General features: G+C 43.0%; 1 protein-coding gene across 1 annotated transcript in view; it reads left to right on the forward strand.

Moving 5' to 3' along the window:
* The window catches only part of cry2.S (cryptochrome circadian regulator 2 S homeolog), a 33,209-nt gene that overhangs the window by 1,486 nt on the left and 11,947 nt on the right, over positions 1-19,776 (forward strand). Inside the window, 5 exon segments of the mRNA NM_001090467.1 lie at positions 10,586-10,694; positions 14,825-14,967; positions 17,127-17,311; positions 18,407-18,495; positions 18,703-18,843. Coding sequence (NP_001083936.1) covers positions 10,586-10,694; positions 14,825-14,967; positions 17,127-17,311; positions 18,407-18,495; positions 18,703-18,843 — 667 coding nt within the window.

Raw genomic sequence — 19,776 nt, forward strand, 5'->3', positions numbered from 1 at the left:
GCTGGTGTGATTTGGGTCATTGTCCTGCTGCAGCACCCAAGATCGCTTCAGCTTGAGTTGACGAACAGATGGCCGGACATTCTCCTTCAGGATTTTTTGGTAGACAGTAGAATTCATGGTTCCATCTATCACAGCAAGTCTTCCAGGTCCTGAAGCAGCAAAACAACCCCAGACCATCACACTACCACCACCATATTTTACTGTTGGTATGATGTTCTTTTCTGAAATGCTGTGTTACTTTTACGCCAGATGTAACGGGACACGCACCTTCCAAAAACTTCAACTTTTGTCTCGTCGGTCCACAAGGTATTTTCCCAAAAGTCTTGGCAATCATTGAGATGTTTTTTAGCAAAATTGAGACGAGCCTTAATGTTCTTTTTGCTTAAAAGTGGTTTGCGCCTTGGAAATCTGCCATGCAGGCCGTTTTTGCCCAGTCTCTTTCTTATGGTGGAGTCGTGAACACTGACCTTAATTGAGGCAAGTGAGGCCTGCAGTTCTTTAGATGTTGTCCTGGGGTCTTTTGTGGCCTCTCGGATGAGTTGTCTCTGTGCTCTTGGGGTAATTTTGGTCGGCCGGCCACTCCTGGGAAGGTTCACCACTGTTCCATGTTTTTGCCATTTGTGGATAATGGCTCTCACTGTGGTTCGCTGGAGTCCCAAAGCTTTAGAAATGGCTTTATAACCTTTGAAATTGAACTCAGGTGTGATAAACCACAGTTAAGTTATTTTTTAACAAGGGGGGCAATCACTTTTTCACACAGGCCCATGTAGATTTGGAGTTTTTTTTCTCCCTTAATAACGTAAACCTTCATTTAAAAACTGCATTTTGTGTTCAATTATGTTATCTTTGACTTATAGTTAACGGTTTTTGATGAGCAGAAACATTTAAGTGTGATAAACATGCAAAAGAATAAGAAATCAGGAAGGGGGCAAATAGTTTTTCACACCACTGTATATAGTTTATGAATTATTTGCCATCTTCTCCTGACTCTTTCCATCTTTCCAGTGGGGGTCGCTGACCCCATCTAAAAACAAATGCTCTGTCAAGCTACACATTTATGGTTACTGATGCTTTTTATTATTCCTCTTTCTGTTTCCGACCCTCCCCTGTTAATGTTCCATATTCTCGTTCAAATCCGTGCATGGTTGCTAGGGTAATTTGGAGCCTAGCAACCAGATTGCAGACCTTGTAAATTGGAGAGCTGCTGAATAAAAAGCGAAATAACTCAAAACCCCACAACTTATAAAAAAATGAAAACCAATTGCAAATTGTCTCAGAATATCGCTCCCTACATCATACTAAAACTTAACTCAAAGGTGAACAACCCCTTTAATCGGCTGCTCATTGCTTGCCATGCATGGGGCTTGTCCAGTGTGTGTGACCGGTGCCATCGCTCATACGGGAATATTCTGCCTGGGATTTAGGCCAATTCCTTTGCTGGAGCTCAGGGTTATGTCATGTGACTGGGGCGTCCGTTTATGGGGTAACAAACCAGTTTTTTCACTCCCCCCCCCACCGCAGTTAATCAGGAGAGTTTCTTTAACTAGAGATAGCGTATAATAATTAAAGGGATACTGTGATTGGAAAATTTTATTTATCAAAATGAATCAGTTAATAGTGCTGCTCCAGCAGAATTCTGCACTGAAATCCATTTCTCAAAAGAGCAAACAGTTTTTTTTTATATTCAATTTTGAAATCTAACATGGGGCTAGACATAGTGTCAATTTCCCAGCTGCCCCAAGTCATGTGACTTGTGCTCTGATAAACTTCAATCACTCTTTACTGCTGTACTGCAAGTTGTGAGTGATATCACCCCCTCCCTTCCTCCCCCAGCAGCCAAACAAAAGAACAATGGGAAGGTAACCAGATAACAGCTCCCTAACACAAGATAACAGCTGCCTGGTAGATCTAAGAACAACACTCAATAGTAAAAACCCATGTCCCACTGAGACTCCTTCAGTTACTTTGAGAAGGAAAAACAGCAGCCTGCCAGAAAGCATTTCTCTCCTAAAGTGCAGGCACAAGTCACATGACCAGGGGCACCCGGGAAATTGACAAAATGTCTAGCCCCGTGTCAGATTTCAAAATTGAATATAAAAAAAATCTGTTTGCTCTTTTGAGAAATGGATTCCAGTGCAGAATTCTGCTGGAGTAGCACTATTAACTGATGCGTTTTGAAAAAAACATGTTTTCCGATGACAGGATCCCTTTAAGCTTTATATATAACACTGACACACAAAGTACACAATAAGTTCTGTGTAAACAAGCCCCTCCTTTCCCTTACTGCAGCCTGCTTCAGCTAAAGGGCTCTTACACATGAGCGTTTTTACCTGCGCTCCCCTGCGTTCCGTTTTTTGGCGTTCAGCCGCAGGGGAGCGCAGGAATAGACGCATTTAATTATTTCAAATGGGGCTGTACTCACACAGGCGCATGTAGGCGCCGAACGCAGGTTGAGACGCAACATGCTGCATTTTTCCTGCGTTCAGCGCCTACATGCGCCTGTGTGAGTACAGCCCCATTTGAAATAATTAAATGCGTCTATTCCTGCGCTCCCTTCAATCACTCTTTACTGCTGTACTGCAAGTTGTGTGTGATATCACCCCCTCCCTTCCTCCCCCCAGCAGCCAAACAAAAGAACAATGGGAAGGTAACCAGATAACAGCTCCCTAACACAAGATAACAGCTGCCTGGTAGATCTAAGAACAACACTCAATAGTAAAAACCCATGTCCCACTGAGACTCCTTCAGTTACTTTGAGAAGGAAAAACAGCAGCCTGCCAGAAAGCATTTCTCTCCTAAAGTGCAGGCACAAGTCACATGACCAGGGGCACCCGGGAAATTGACAAAATGTCTAGCCCCATGTCAGATTTCAAAATTGAATATAAAAAAATCTGTTTGCTCTTTTGAGAAATGGATTTAAGTGCAGAATTCTGCTGGAGTAGCATTATTAACTGACGTGTTTTGAAAAAAAACTGAAAATCATATCATACTTACCGAGATTTTCGTTTCCTGGACTGAAACATGGCAGTGGGCACATAGGGTTAATCCCCCTGCCGGAAGGAAGGTACAGGAAGTGATGCAATAAAAGGGACTCCCCTTCGCCTTGGCGCCCATTCTTTCTGACTGAGTGAAAATACCCTTGGGACGGAAGCCCCTGCCCACTGCCATGTTTCAGTCCAGGAAACGAAAATCTCGGTAAGTATGATATGATTTTCAGTTTTCCTGTTCCTTCAACATGGCAGTGGGCACATAGGGATTTAACAAGCTTAACATAGGGAGGGAATAAGGAATAGAAACACCCCCATAAGTTAACAGAGCTTATTTATTTGTTAGAAGTTGCTGCTGCTAGGACCGAATGTCCAAATCCGGCTAGGCTTTTGGAATAAGTGTCAAACCTATAGTGTTTGGAAAAGGTACAAAGAGAAGACCATGTGGCTGCTTTGCAGATGTCTTCTGCGGATACCTGGGCTCGGAGTGCCCATGAAGCTGCTATCCCTCTAGTAGAGTGTGCTTTAGTTACTGGTTCAGGTGCTGCCTGTAATGAGTAGGCCATCTGGATACATTGTTTTATCCACCCCGCAATCGTGCTTTTCGAGGCTCTGTTTCCAGCTCCTTTGCCATTGGTTGTGACCAGTAGGTATTCTGTTTTCCTGAAGTCTGCCACCCTGTTGAGGTAAGTCTTGAGACATCTGACTATGTCTAAGGTGTGTAGCTTTTCTTCATGTTCATTCCTAGGTTCAGGGTGAAATGATGGCAATACCAAGTCCTGGCATTGGTGGAATTTGGATGTAATTTTAGGCAAGAACCCATCTGCTGTCTTCAATACCACTTTGTCTGCAAAGAAAGTCATTTTTGAAGTTTTGATGGATAGTGCATGTAACTCACTTACACGCCTTGCTGATGTTATGGCCAGTAAAAATACTGTTTTTAGACATAGAACCTTTAGGGGAACATTTTCTAGAGGCTCAAAAGGTTTATCCATTCGTGCATTCAGGACCAAGGATAAGTCCCAGGGAGGAACTTCTGATCTGATAATGGGCTTAAGCTTCTTTATGCCTAAAAGAAACTTTTTGACCAATTGATTGGATGCCCATTGCATGTTTGTGTAAGAGGAAATTGCCGTTATTTGCCCTTTTAGTGTGGAAAGGCATAATCCTCTATCAACTCCTGATTGTAAAAACTCTAGTAAGGTGATTTCTGAAGTCGTCACCGGATCAAGTTTTTTCTCATTACACCATTGTGTGAATGTATCCCAGGTTTTAGCGTACTTGATGTGTGTTTAGTTCTTTTTGGATGCTAACACCGTGGTGATTGTGGAGTCGGATAGTCCTAGCTGGCTTAGCCTGTTCCTTTCAATCTCCAGGCTGTTAGTGCCCAGCTGTCTGGTCTGGGTGTAGTACTGTCCCCTGGTGTAGGATTGATGGTAGAGTCGGGAGGTGAAATGGCTCCTCTTGTTTCAGTTGCATTAACATCGGGAACCAGGCTCTCCTGGGGCCACCAAGGGGTCACGATCACTACGTTCGCTTTGTCCGATCTGATTTTCTGTATAACCTTCGAGATGACTGCCAGCGGTGGAAAGATGTAGGCTGTTCGGAATTTCCATGGAAATGAGAACGCATCCCAGTATGTTGTTCGACTGTCTTTCTTCCAAGAACAGTATGTCTGGATTTTCTTGTTCTGAGCAGTTGCCATGAGGTCTATTGAAAATGGCCCCCACTTGTGGGATATCATTTTGAAGATCTCCTGGTTGAGTTCCCATTCCCCTATCGCTGGGAATTTTCTGCTTAGATGATCTGCTAGCGAGTTTTGGGCTCCTGGGATATATGTTGCTGATATGTCTTTCAGGTTCTTTTCTGCCCAAGCAAATATAGTTATGGTCGTGTTCAATAAAGCTTGACATTTTGTTCCTCCTTGTTTGTTGCTGTAATTGACTGTCGTGAGGTTGTCGGATCTTATTTGGACCTCTTTCCCTTGAATGAGTTTCTGAAATTTTGGCAGACTCCGTAGTACTGCATTCAGCTCCCTCCAGTTGGAGCTTCTTTTGCTTTCTTCCCAGGACCAAGTGTTCTGACATGTCAAGTTCTGACAATGCGCTCCCCATCCCAACCTGCTGGCATCCGTGGTGATGGTTACCCAAGCTCTGGGTTTTAAAGATATCGGGTTCTTTAAGTTCTGTTCCTTCAGCCACCAGGCTAGGGATTGTATCGTGCTCCTCGATAGAGTGATTTGTTGTGACTCTGAGTCCTGTATGTCTGGTATTTTTTCCTGAGGTAGGCTTAGATGTCCCTCTTTTGTGTTGATCATGGTTCCTAGAAAAAGGATTTCTTGAGTTGGTATCAGAATAGATTTTTTCTCGTTGATTAACCACCCCCAGTTTGACAGTGTGGATTCCACTGTTTTCAGATGGTTGATCAGTGTTTGGGGTGTGGTAGCCTTGACTAATAAGTCGTCCAGATAACCGAAGATCTGGATTCCTTTAATCCGGAGATGCTCTAAAAGAGGGGCAAGGACTTTGGTGAACACTCTGGGCCCCGTTGCAAGTCCAAAGGGTATGGCTCGATATTGGTAGTGTTTTCCCAGTATCATGAACCTTAGGAATTTCTTGTGTGGTTCCCATATGGGGATGTGGAAGTATGCATCTAGCAGATCGATCTTTGCCATCCAGTCTCCAGGGCAGATGTGCATTGCGATGGTTCTCATGGATTCCATCTTGAAAGTTTGAACTTCTAGGTGTTGGTTTAGGGTCTTTAGATTGAGAATAGCCCGAAATGTTCCCTTTTTCTTTTGTTTCAAGAATAGGTGGGAATATGTGCCTGAGAATTGTTCCAGTTTTGGAACCTCCTCTATGACATTCTTGTCCAGGAGGTCCGACAAGGTGGTTTTGATGTTTTCCGTTTCTTGATTTGGTCTTTTCTTGTCTGATGTCATGAAACTTCTTTTGGGGGTACTTTTTAATTGGAGAGTGTACCCTTTTGCAATAGTATTTAGGGCCCAGGCATCTGTTATGTGTTGAGCCCACACTGTCCCAAAGGCTTGTAGTCTGCCTACCTGGGTCAGGGGGGCTCACGCACCTTCATGCTGATTTCTTATCTGTTTTTTGTTCTCTTTTTTCCTGATTTTGAAATCTGGATCTCCAGGGTTGTCGAAAGGAGGGTTTCCCTGGTCTGTACTGTTTTGTGTCACGAAATGCAGGTTTCTGATCTCTGGCCCAGGTCCTGTATGGTTTTTTATCTTTTCTGTTTTGAGGCAGAAATGCTGACTTCCCAGCCGAAGCCTTGGAGATAATTTGGTCTAGTTTTTCTCCAAACAGAAGTTTCCCTTTGAATGGTAGGGAACATAGATTATGTTTGGATTGTGAATCCGCTTGCCAGTGACGCAGCCATAAAGCTCTTCTGGCCGCTACTGCCATCCCCATGGATTTTGCTGCCATTCGTGTTCCGTCAAGTGAAGCCTCTGCTGTGTAGTTGTTGGCTATTTTGATATCTTGTATGATGTCTAATATTTTCTCTTTGTCTTCTCCTGATTTTATGGCATTTTCAACTTCAGAGATCCATAAGTTGTTCGCTCTGGCCAGTGAGGTGGTGGCTACTGCAGTCTTGCACGACATTCCACCAATCAGGAACATTTTTTTCAATATGGCATCTTGCCTTCTCTCCATTGCGTCTTTTAAGGATACCCCTTCGTCTATGGGCAGAGTTGTTCTTCGAGCTATTCTGGTTATAGCGGCATCTACTTTGGGTGTGGACACCCAGTTTTTCACCTCTTGTTCCGAAAATGGATACATTCTTGTGAAGCGCTTGGATTCCCCTATCTTTTTGTCTGGGGCTTCCCATTCTGATTGAATGATTTTAGAGATGACCTCATGTACCGGGAATACTTGGTTCTTTTTAGAGCTGGATTTAAACATTTTATCTTGTTTTGGTAATGGGCCCTCTTCTTCTAGGTCCAAAGTAGCTCTCATGTGTTTTATCAGAGGTTCCATAAACTCAATGTTAAAAGTTGTGTCCTCTGTATCTTCAGTTTCTGTGTCAGAGAGGTGTATTTCTCCTTCTGAGTTACTTGAGTTGTCTGAATCCTCAGCCCTGACTGAAGATTGGCCTATGGATGGTGTAAGGCCTTGTTTGTTCAGGTTGTTCATAACTTTGCCTGTCACCTCATCCACCATTGTGGCCATGGACTGTTTGAAAGTGGATTGCATCCAGTCCATCATGTTTGCCATTTGATCTTGGCCTGGTTCACCTGCATCTATAAGGCATTTTTTGCATAGCCTTTTGTCTGGCAAGGCCGGATTGTCACAGGCCATGCATTGTTTCCTGGAGCTTTTGCTTCTGCTGGGCTCATCTCTGCGTGACGAGCTCCTGTAAAGTAAAAAAGGTGGATTTTACTTACTGTCTTGTAGCTTGTTTGTTAGTCCCATAATCACTCTCCTCCAATGCTTACCCTCTGGAGCTTGAATGTGATCGTCTGTTGCTCATTACAGACAGCCTGTAAAGATACACGCAAAACAGGTTACTTTGTTTAATCACCTGTGCTCCTAGCGTTAAGTTACTCCCATAGGCAACTACTTACACCTGGGAACAGTCATACAGTGTTTTCGCACACTTGGTCTTGTGCAAATAGTCACCAGCTATCTACTGATTTAATGTAGTAGCTGAGGGGATTTAAATAAAGTTTTTTTTTTTTTTTTTTTTTTTTTTTTTTGGCGCCATCCTGCCCCTTAAGCTTACCCGGAAGTTGCGCCTGCGCATTCGCGCCTCAGGATGGAGTAATGGGCGCTTCAGCGTCTTATTGCGTATGCGCCGCTACGCGAGCGGCATTGCGCTGACGGCAACGGTTGGCCGTGAGCCCGCTGGCTCGTCCTGTGCTCACATAAGATGAGGATATCTCGGCTCAGGATCATCAACAGAGGGAGAGGAGCTCTGTTAACTGAGAGGGTATTTTTCCTGACAGGAAGAAAAAGAATGGGCGCCAAGGCGAAGGGGAGTCCCTTTTATTGCATCACTTCCTGTACCTTCCTTCCGGCAGGGGGATTAACCCTATGTGCCCACTGCCATGTTGAAGGAACAGGAAACATGTTTTCCGATGACAGGATCCCTTTAAGCTTTATATATAACACTGACACACAAAGTACACAATAAGTTCTGTGTAAACAAGCCCCTCCTTTCCCTTACTGCAGCCTGCTTCAGCTTTACAGATAAGGAGGGGTTTATTGTTCAGCAGGTTTACTAGGGGACTGCTATTTCCCCTCCCACAATCACTTTGAGAAAAACAGGAAGCTGGAAAATTACAGAACTTTCGTTTTCACTGTTTGCCCTGCTTCTGAGTAGAAATAACCAAATGCCATAGAGAGGGGTGACAGCCCTGCAAGTTTAGGGTGAATATGTTTTGCACCCTCTTTATAAAGTGTAAGATATTATAATTATTTTATGGAGGGGGAGACATTGCCCTGGAACTGTCTTTGCTTGCCGGGAAATAGAAATATGTTTATCCCCTGACTCTATAAACAATGTAGCAAAGGTCAGTTCTTCTGCTCTTTTATTCAACCGGGTTCAGCTACATTGTTTCAGGAGTTCAGACTGACCGTGAAACCCCTCATTTTATCCCAATATATAGTTTACCTGATTTTTACACCATTTTTTTTTTTAGCCGTAAAACGTAAAGCCGTATACATAAAAGCATAAATGTATATTGCAACATTGTTTGGATTTATATTTTCACTCATTAGGCAACCACAGTTTTTGGGTTCAGTTCCCCTTTAAAGGGGTTGGTCACCTTTGATTTAACTTTTAGTATGCAACAAATTCACTATTTTGGATTCGGCCGAACCCCTGAATCCTTCTTGAAAGATTCCGCCGAGAACCAAATCCTAATTTACATATGCAAATTAGGGGTGGGAAGGGAAAATCATTTTTTACTTTCTTGTTTTGTGACAAAAAGGCATGCGATTGGGCCAAATCTGAATCCTGCTGAAAAAGGCCGAATCCTGGATTCAGTGCATCCCTAGTAGAGAGTGATATTCTGAGACAATTTGCAATTGGTTTTTATTTTTTGTTATTTGTGTTTTTTAGGTTATTTAGCTTTTTATTCAGCAGCTCTCCAGTTTGTAGTTTCAGCCATCTGGTTGCTAGGGTCCAACCATGCATTCCTATGCACTGATAGGCAAATTGGATTATTGCAAGAAGATGATGCCTTTGCAGTGCCAGTTAGTGTATAGGAATGTGCGATGTTGTGAGGTTGACAGTGAATGTGTGGGTTCTACGCAGCTTTCTCGTTACAGGCAGCAGCATCCACACTAAGCAAAGGCTGCCCGATGCATGAGTCAGATCTATGTTATTTATGGTTCGCAGAACTCTGAGATCATACAATATATTATAATATTAATTGCAGGGCTGCAACGAGTTTATTGGGTGATGTTCAGGCTACACCCATGAACCACATGAATACTGGCTGCTTCTCTATATAAGGGTCTGTGGGTGACATGGGAACCCCAGACCTTCTTGTGAAGGGGGTGGTCAAGACTATAGCAGCCCTGTCATGCTTAAATATGAGAGTGTGGGAACCCCAAAAGCACCCAGTAACTTTTAGTTAAATGACTGGGTGCATAATTTGGTGGAGCATTCGGTTGGCTTTCCCTTATTTTCTGTACTGGATACTCCTATAACTAGAGATGCGCCGAATCCAGGATTCGGTTTGGGATTCAGCCTTTTTCAGCAGAGTTCGGGTCTGGCCGAATCCTTGTGATTGTCTGAACCAAATCTGAATTTGCATATGTAAATTAGGGGCGGGTAGGGAAATCATGTGACTTTTTGTCACAAAAGATTTTTTTTACCTACTTTTACCTTCCCTGCCCCTAATTTGTATATGCAAAAAAAAAAAAAAACACAAAAAAAGGACATACAAAAAGCCTAACACGTTTGGGCATTTACTCATAGGCTATAGGTCTCCCCTTGGTACAATCCTTATAAAGGGGTATCAACCAATTAAAATGCAATACGTCACAGTTATATCACACGTCTTTACCAATGAGTGAGATGCTCAATGCAAAAATGACAGACCAATAGGAAAATAGTTTCTGACCAAAGAGTATTGGTCATATAGTTTTACGCTGTAGGATAGAAAATACCCCCCAAAAAATCCAAGAAATACCAAAAAATATGCATATGCAAATTAGGATTCGGTTCTTTCATCGGGGATTCGGCCGAATCCCAATAGTGGATTCGGTGTATTTGTGATATACGAATACAGGTAACCTGCGTATAGGGGGCAAGGTGTAAGTGCCAGTGAAAGGGCCTTTATATCTCCCATAAAACAGGAGAATACCTATGGCTTCCCAAACACTGTCCATGTACTGCCCAGTGGGGTCAGACCATGATTCCTTTGCTGCAAGGCCATGCATTTTGTTGTGCCATTGTAACACAATGGGAGGGCTATGTACAATCAGAAACACAATGGCAGCTTGGTCCAAACATAAAGTGAAAGGTGGCCCAGTAACCCCCTGGCAGAAAAAATTTGGAGGCATGAGTGCTTAGTCAGTGTGCTGTTAGTAGGCCATTGTTTTCATGCTGATTTCCCCTCTTCTTTATAGGTTTCTCTTGCAGTCCTTGGAGGATCTGGACAGCAGTTTAAGGAAGCTCAACTCTCGCCTGTTTGTAGTTCGAGGGCAACCGGCAGACGTCTTCCCCAAGCTGTTTAAGGTGAGTAACTGCCTATCTGGCTGGCTTGCAGGTATTGTCCTGTCTATATGTATTAAAGGACCAGTAACATCCATTTTTTTCTAAAAAAAAATTTTTTGTATATAACGGAAAAAAAAACACCAAGACAAATTTAACTTTATACAAAGTCTGTATTAAGAAATAACTTACCGTTTTTTTTTTTTTTTTTTTTTTAAATTGATGTTACGGGTCCTTTAAGTGCACCCAATTAACCCTTTCCCACAATAAATTCTGAAAGCTTGGCCACTGTTGCAAACCTGGCTGTTTTCCTTGGGCTGCACCGAGCAGCTTTTTTCCATTGGTTAGGCCCACGGCATACAAGGCATATTCTTGGCTGGCGTTACCCCCATTGGACACCAAAAAAATGTGGGGTGGGAATAAAAACCTATTGAAGAAAATAAACTATATAGAAGAAAATTAAAACTTTACAAAGAATCCGGCTAGGAACTGCTGCACACTATGTTTTGGTTTTCTGTTCCAGCCAAAGGTCTCCATATGCCTCTAGCAGTAAAGATCTTTACCCCTGAAGATGCCCCAGTAGCTCCCCATCTTCTTTTCTGTTGATTCCCAGCACATGCTCTGGGCTGCTGTCACTTAGGTAGACATGCATGTGTGTGCCTTTGTACTTAAAAAAATATATATATATCATTTAGAAATCAAAAGGAAAAAGAAACGGTAAAGTCAAAATGAATGGTTCCTCACCGAGACAGCCCCCAGTCCAAGGGTTGTCAAGCGATTGACTCAAAGTGGGGTGAGGTCCATTTGGTAATAAGTCAGTAGCTCAGGTTTAAGTAAAAGTAAAAAAGACTTTATTAGGACATACAAAAAACCTAATGCGTTTTGTGCCTTAATGGGCATGTACCCATAGGCTATAGGTCTCCCCTTGGTACAATCCTTATAAAGGGGTATCGACCAATTAAAGGCGTGGTTCACCTTGGAGATAACTTTTAGTATGATGTAGAGAGTGATACTTTGAGTCAGTTTACAATTGGTTTTAATTTTTTATTATTGAAGGTTTTTGATTTATTTAGCTTTTTATTCAGCAGCTCTCCAGTTTGCTTCTTAAGCAATCTGGTAACTAGGGTCCAGATTACCCTAGCAACCATGCATTGATTCGAATAAGAGACTGGATTATGAATAGGAGAGAGTATGAATAGAAGGATCAGTAATAAAAAGTAACAATAGGGGCGGAGAGGGAAATCGAGTGACCTTTTGTCTCAAAACAAGGAAGCAAATATTTTTTCCCCTTCCCACCCCTAATTTGCATATGCAAATTCGGATTTGGTTCGGTATTCAGCCGAATCTTTTGCAAAGGATTCGGGGGTTCGGCCGAATCCAAAATAGTATATAAATAATGAAAACCAATTGAAAAGTTGCTTAGATTTGGCCGTTCTACAACATAATAAAAGTTACCTTAAAGGTGAACTACCCCTTTAAAGTGCAATACATCACAGTTACATCACACTTATAGTCTTAACCAATGAGTGAAAGGCTCAATACAGACCAATAGGAAAATGGTTTCTGACCAATGAGCATAGGTCATATAGTGTTTTACCCTGTAGTATAGAAAATACCTAAAAAATCCCAAGAAAAAACAAAAAAGACCTGAAAAATGTACATCAAAAATTGTTGCTGCTGTCACTTACTGAGCTTAGGGACCCACAATATACAATATATAGGTCACAATACAAGGCTGATTAGCAATTAATTCTGAGTCACATGTCATGGCAGCTCAGAAATCAGTGCAGTCTGATGCTACAGTCTATGACAAATAAGCTGCTTGATGATTTCCCACGCTCCCTAAGCTCAGCTTCCCAACAGCAGCCCAGAGCCCACTGAGCATGTGCAGTGCCACTGACACACACAAGATGCCTAACAAGAGCCAAGCTGGGGAGCTGCTGGGGGCAGTTTGTGAGGGCTGGGTCATTACTGTTCTAGTGTTACTGAACCTCTGGGCTGGTGCAGTATATAAAATACAGCATTTAAATTTTTTTCTTTTTAGGCTTTCGTTTTGTTTTTTTAATGGGGAGAAATAAATCAATATCTGTGCAGCTGGATGCAACCGTATATCAATTCTAAAAAGAATTCTGATAAAGGCAGTTTATATTTATGTTCTTGTTAGACTCATGGAAAGTTACATGGCAGCCTATATGACTCGGCCGTATACTTGTAGACAATCGACCCACTTTCAGCCGGAGCTCTTGCTATGCTTTTTATCGGTGTGAATGGGTTTTCAACATCCCATCCCCTTATTCCCCTCGGACTGAAGGATTCCTATTTCTGTTGGGAGCTGATTAGCTCTGTAGCAGTACACTGCTGCTCATAAGTACCCCTATTGTAAAATATAACAATATTATAAATCACCGATCTTTTATACAGGTCATGGAACTCCGAGGTAACTTCTAATATCCTCATGTTTTACAACTGGGGGTACTTTATTTATTTAATACACAAATTTCAGTGAGTCATGTGACAGAAATGACACCAGAACTTACCGTTTATAACTGATGACCTCAGAACTCACCGTTTATAAGGATATAATTCATTTTATTGTACTGACGGCGTGTGAAGCTGCGTTGTGCATTTCGGATACCTCGATGTACTGTATGAAACAAGCCTGAATGAAAAGAAACCCAGGAAAAGCACAGCCATGGAAGGACTGAGCAATGAAAATATAGTGTAATGTTGTGCTGCACTGGTAAAACTGGTGTGTTTGTTTTAGAAACACTACTATAGTTTATATAAACAAGCTGCTGTGTAGCCATGGGGGCAGCCATTCAAGCACAGGATACACCGTAGATAACATAAGTACTACTATAGTTTATATAAACAAGCTGCTGTGTAGCCATAGGGGCAGCCATTCAAGCACAGGATACACCGTATATAACAAATAAGTACTACTATAGTTTATATAAACAAGCTGCTGTGTACCCATAGGGGCAGTTATTCAAGCACAGGATACACAGTAGATAACAAATAAGTACTACTATAGTTTATATAAACAAGCTGCTGTGTAGCCATAGGGGCAGCCATTCAAGCACAGGATACACAGTAGATAACAGATAAGTACTACTATAGTTTATATAAACAAGCTGATGTGTAGCCATGGGGACAGCCATTCAAGCACAGGATACACAGTAGATAACAGATAAGTACTACTATAGTTTATATAAACAAGCTGCTGTGTAGCCATGGGGGCAGCCATTCAAGCACAGGATACACAGTAGATAACAGATAAGTACGACTATAGTTTATATAAACAAGCTGCTGTGTAGCCATAGGGGCAGCCATTCAAGCACAGGATACACAGTAGATAACAGATAAGTACTACTATAGTTTATATAAACAAGCTGCTGTGTAGCCATAGGGGCAGCCATTCAAGCACAGGATACACAGTAGATGTTCCATGCTGTTTGTCATGTTGCTGTTATAAAGTCTCCTAATGCTGGCGGGGCCTGTAGAACTGATTAGGGGCCGGGTGCATAATCCGGCTGTATATGGGCAGCTCACGCTCTGGTGCAGTAAGAGCTTCAAAAGCTTCTCCAGTAAAACGTGACACTTCTCGTCACGATCCTGAATTAATGACCTTCCCCGGATCCCTGGGGCCAGACCGAGGCAAAGTCTTTCTTCCTGGCAGTCGTGATGTGAACGCATTCCCATTTATGTGACCCAATTGGTTTATTTGTTACCAGTCAGTATCTGGGCCACGTTCATATGCCAAGAGTCTGGATAAGATCAGATAAGTGGGGGAAGGAATAGGGCTCCCCTGTCATTGGGACATAATCTGACGAAGGGGCACGCCCCCGAAACGTTACATTTGACGCAATAAACACGCAGGGGTTATCCCCGCTTCACTAGCCATCGTGTGTCTGGTATCCTTGCTGCATTGGGACATAATTGTCATGTGTCCCTGGTAAATTCCTAAAATAAAATATGTACATCTATATAGTAAACCATAATATCATGGTTATTGTATGCACAGAATCTTCTTTCCTCTTTACATGTAAATATTTGGGCTGGAGCTGCCATACATCGTGATTGAAGCAGTATGTTAGCGATTGGATATTCACCGTGTATCTGTTTGCTCAGCTTCTTTCCTCTGTCTCTACCAGGAGTGGGGTGTCTCCCGCCTCACCTTCGAGTACGATTCGGAGCCTTTCGGGAAGGAGCGAGATGCGGTCATTATGAAGCTGGCGAAAGAAGCCGGAGTGGAGGTGATCGTGGAGAACTCACATACTCTGTATGACTTGGACAGGTCAGTTGGGATGGGGATCACCCTGTAATATAGTAGTGTATTCCTTTCCCTGCTGCCATGTTGGATTTACCTGTATTGCGCAGCTTTTACGACAACACTGCTGATGTAGAAATCCAAGATGGCAGCCACAAAGTTGCACTTAGCAGGTAAAGACAAAGGCCTCTTACGTGTCCAGTGATGCTGTAGTCATTTGGAAGGGAGCGGAGAAAACCTTGTAAAAAGTATGTTGCCTTCTCCTTTACAGGTCACCCACTCACCCTATATTTGTGCTGATGTATTTATTGTGATGCCCCTATGGGTACAATATCTCACAGGGGGGGTGCAACACAAAATATATCCCAAATCCAGTGACAGCCAATCCCTGGCCCTGCTGGGAGTTGCAGCCTGTCCTTAGGGTAAAGGCACACAGGCAGATTCGGGGAGATTAATCGCCTCTTTTTCGGGTGACAATCTCCCCGAACTGCCTTCCCTCCAGCTATAATGAAAGATCACCAGCGGGATCGCACTTGCGTCGCTTAGTTTTCCAGAGTCGCCCGAAGTTTCCTCGTGAGGCAGTTACAGGTGACTTCAAAAAACGAAGCTGTCAGAGTGCCTGCCCCCAGGCAATTTTCATTTTAGCCGGTGGAAGGCAGATCAGGGAGATTAGTCGCCCCGAAGAAGAGATTTGTCGCCTGGCGACTAATCTCCCCGAATCTGTCCATGTGCCCCGACCCTTATATCTGAGGCTGCAGTGAAAGGAGATACTTTGTTAGAAATATTAGACAAGCTTTTCCAGCTGATCTATGTACAGAATGCTGAGAAACATGTTCGATATCTGATATAGGTGCCATTGAGTTGCACCGGCCCAGAGCAGGGAACGTGGCTTGGTGAGAAAACCCCCTGGGGGGAAATTCAGAAGATGACTTTAGTAGTAATTCCCAGGAAAAAATGTACTTTTCATAGATTGGGAACCATTTTCACTTAAATAAATAAGGCAAATAAAAGGCAAAACTGATTTGAATATTTAGTACACCAGCCCCTATTTCTTTATAGACTGCACATTGATCCATGAGGCTCCCTGTTCCCCTAAGAAACAGCGCAGTGATCCGATTGGTTGGTCCAGCAGATAGCAATCAGATCTTGTGGAATAGAGCGCACCCATAATGCTGGGGTCCTGGTAGCCATGCTGCCCATATTGAGTGCAACTCTGGTAACAAGTGAAAGGGAATGACATAGGGCTGCTGTGCTGCATTTCTTAGCCAGTAGCGGTGTATCACGTAAAACAGAGCCCCTTGTTCTTCTCCTGGGGATTCCCCAACACAGGCAGACTCCTGGGCATCACGGTACTTAAATAGGTAGTTCACCTTTAAGAAAACTTTTATTATGACCCATTTGAATCAACTTTTCAATTAGTCTTCATTATTTTATTTTTTTTATAGTTTTTTTTTTTTGACTCCCGTCTAAAAACATAAGCTCTGTAAGGCTACAAATGTTTTGTTATTGGTACTACTCATCTTCAGGCCTGTCCTGTTCATATTCAAATCATTGCATAGTTGCTAGGGTAATATGGACTCTAGCAACTACGGCTGAAATTGCAAACTGGAGAGCTGCTGAATAAATAACTCAAAACCCGCAAATAATACAAAAATGAAAACCAATTGCAAGTGCTAAATGGGAGCAGAGTAGTGTGTGCATCAGCCCTGGTATAATGAAAGCATGAGCTGCGGGCAATAGCCTACGTGTAATTTGGAAAAAAAATGTTTTCCCATGATAGTATCACTTTAAGCCTCGGGTGCAACCCTGTTGTTGCCTATCCTGTTGGCAGCATAAAACTGATAAGATCATGAAAACGAAAGGAAATGGAAATTGTTAAATTTAAATTGCAAAAGTACCAGTTTTTATATTAGATTTTTTTTTTCGGGAGGGGAATTGAGCTTCCCTTTAATACCATTTGGACACGTATGACAGTTGTGACAGATGTTACTCCATGGAAAGGACATTGGCAAATCCAGGGGTGTATAGGGCCTCGGGTCAGAACTGATTGGTCAGACAGTGCTGATTGTCCATACATATGCATGGACAGATCAAACAATTTGATAAAGGGCAAGTTAGACTGCATATGGTTTATTTTTACCAGGCAACGTTCTGCATGATGACTGGGTTAATTTTTTATCATTCAGGGTTATTGAACTGAACGGACATAGCCCCCCTCTCACGTACAAGCGGTTCCAGGCCATCATCAGCCGCATGGAGCTTCCTCGTCGGCCGGCCCCTAGTGTCACCCGCCAGCAGATGGAGGCTTGCCGAGCAGAGATCAAGCGCAATCATGATGAAACATATGGGGTGCCATCTCTTGAGGAGTTGGGTGAGTAATGGTTATCTCCATAATGCGCAACCTGCAGCCCTCCAGACCTCTGCTGTTGGGGATGGTATTCAGTTTTACAACAGTTGGAGGGTTAAATGTTGTGCTTTTCATAGTACATATGGGTGATTCCACATTGCTAGCATGGGAAGTAATGGGTGAGTCCACATGGCTAGCGTGGGAAGTGATGGGTGAGTCCACATGGCTAGCGTGGGAAGTGATGGGTGAGTCCACATGGCTAGCGTGGGAAGTGATGGGTGAGTCCACATGGCTAGCGTGGGAAGTGATGGGTGAGTCCACATGGCTAGCGTGGGAAGTGATGGGTGAGTCCACATGGCTAGCGTGGGAAGTGATGGGTGAGTCCACATGGCTAGCGTGGGAAGTGATGGGTGAGTCCACATGGCTAGCGTGGGAAGTGGTGGGTGAGTCCACATGGCTAGCGTGGGAAGTGATGGGTGAGTCCACATGGCTAGCGTGGGAAGTGGTGGGTGAGTCCACATGGCTAGCGTGGGAAGTGATGGGTGAGTCCACATGGCTAGCGTGGGAAGTGATGGGTGAGTCCACATGGCTAACATGGAAAGTAATAGGTGAATCCACATGGCTAACGTGGGAAGTGATGGGCGAGTCCACATGGCTAGCATGGGAAGTGATGGACGAGTCCACATGGCTAGCATGGGAAGTGATGGGTGGTGTGACTAAATACCCCAAACTACAGGGGACAGAAGATGTTATAATGGTAATTGCCTCCCCCAGCCATGGGGAAATGAGCCATGTCAGATAACATATGGCGCCATCTTTGTACAGGCAAGGTTGGTGTGAGACACACCTATGACTAAGCGCCGGAGGGTGCGAAACGCGTAAGGTGGGATATGGGGGGTAGTATGTACCAGCTATAATTCTTTTAAAATGTACTTCAATAAATTAATATTTTTTACTTGAAGAAAGCTTTGGGACTTATATCAATTTTTGATATAAATTTTTCTATGGTGTGATAAAGAGGACTTGCTTTACAGGTAAAGGAATTCGTTTGGAAGTCAGGTTGTGTAGGTAGGGGTGCTATAAAGATGGAGGAATGTAACTCTCTTTGTACTACTCCAGGATTCCACAGTGAAAATAAGGGACCCGCTATTTGGCCAGGAGGAGAAACTGAAGCGCTGGCGCGTCTAGACAGACACCTGGAGCGTAAGGTACGTCAGCACAATAACTGATCATCTTATAGGGGGGAAAGTTGACTTAAGATGAAATTATTTAAGGATACAGATGTGCCCTTGTGTTCAGTAACGTGGCAGCCAATCAGCTGTTTGCATTCAGTGTTCTACGTTTAAAACCTATTGTACCTCCCTTTCCTATAGCTACCTGTATCTATTGTGACTTTGTTTTTCCCTTCTGCTCAGGCTTGGGTGGCAAACTACGAGAGGCCCAGAATGAGTGCCAACTCCCTGTTAGCAAGTCCTACGGGCCTCAGTCCTTACCTGCGATTCGGATGCTTGTCGTGTCGACTCTTCTATTACCGCCTACAAGAGTTATACCAGAAGGTACTGCAGTAGTGACTCTGCAAACTGAAGTTTGAAAATGTCCAGTGGTTGCTATGGAGAGTGACTTATAAGAGTGATTATAAGAGTAGATTTTTATTAGTACAGGTATGGGATCCGGAACCCATTATCCAGAAAGCTCCGAATTACGGAAAGGCCGGCTCCCATAGACTCCATTATAATGAAAGAATCCCAGTTTTTAAAAATAATTCCCTTTTTCTCTGTAATAATAAAAACAGTAGCTTGTACTTTATCCCAACTACGACATAATAAATCCTTATTGGAAGCAACAACCAGCCTATTGGGTTTATTTAATGTAGGGATGCACCAAATCCAGGATACAGTTCGGGATTCGGCCTTTTTCAGCAGGATTACGGATTCGGGCAAATTCTTTTGCCAGGCAGAATCGAATCTGAATCCTAATTTGCATATGCAAATTAGGGTAGGGGAGGGAAATCGCATGACTTTTTGTCACAAAACAAGGAAGTAAAAATGTTTTCCCCTTCCCACATCTAATTTGCATATGCAAATTAGGATTCGGTTCGGTATTCGGTCAAATTTTTCGCGAAGGATTCGGGGGTTCGGCCGAATCCAAAATAGTGGATTCGGTGCATCCCTAATTTAATGTTTACATGATTTTCTAGAAGATTTAGCAGATTTAAAATTACAGAAAGATACGTTAACCCGGAAAACACCAGGTCCCACGCATTCTGGATAACCGGTCCCATACCTGTATTGTGTTTGACTTACTCTTTTAAAAATAAATTTTGAAGGTTAGCTCCCCCTTTAATTTTTCTATCCGGAGATATAGATGAACTAGGACTTCTCTGATTTGGGGTATATGGCGGTCAATACTGGCTCACAAAAAAACAGTACAGGCTTTGCACGTAAACATATATTTAACCCTTAAAAGGGCACCCATTGGGCAAAAATATC

Source organism: Xenopus laevis, chromosome 4S (assembly GCF_017654675.1).
Source record: "Xenopus laevis strain J_2021 chromosome 4S, Xenopus_laevis_v10.1, whole genome shotgun sequence".
Classification (NCBI taxonomy): Eukaryota; Metazoa; Chordata; class Amphibia; order Anura; family Pipidae; genus Xenopus; species Xenopus laevis.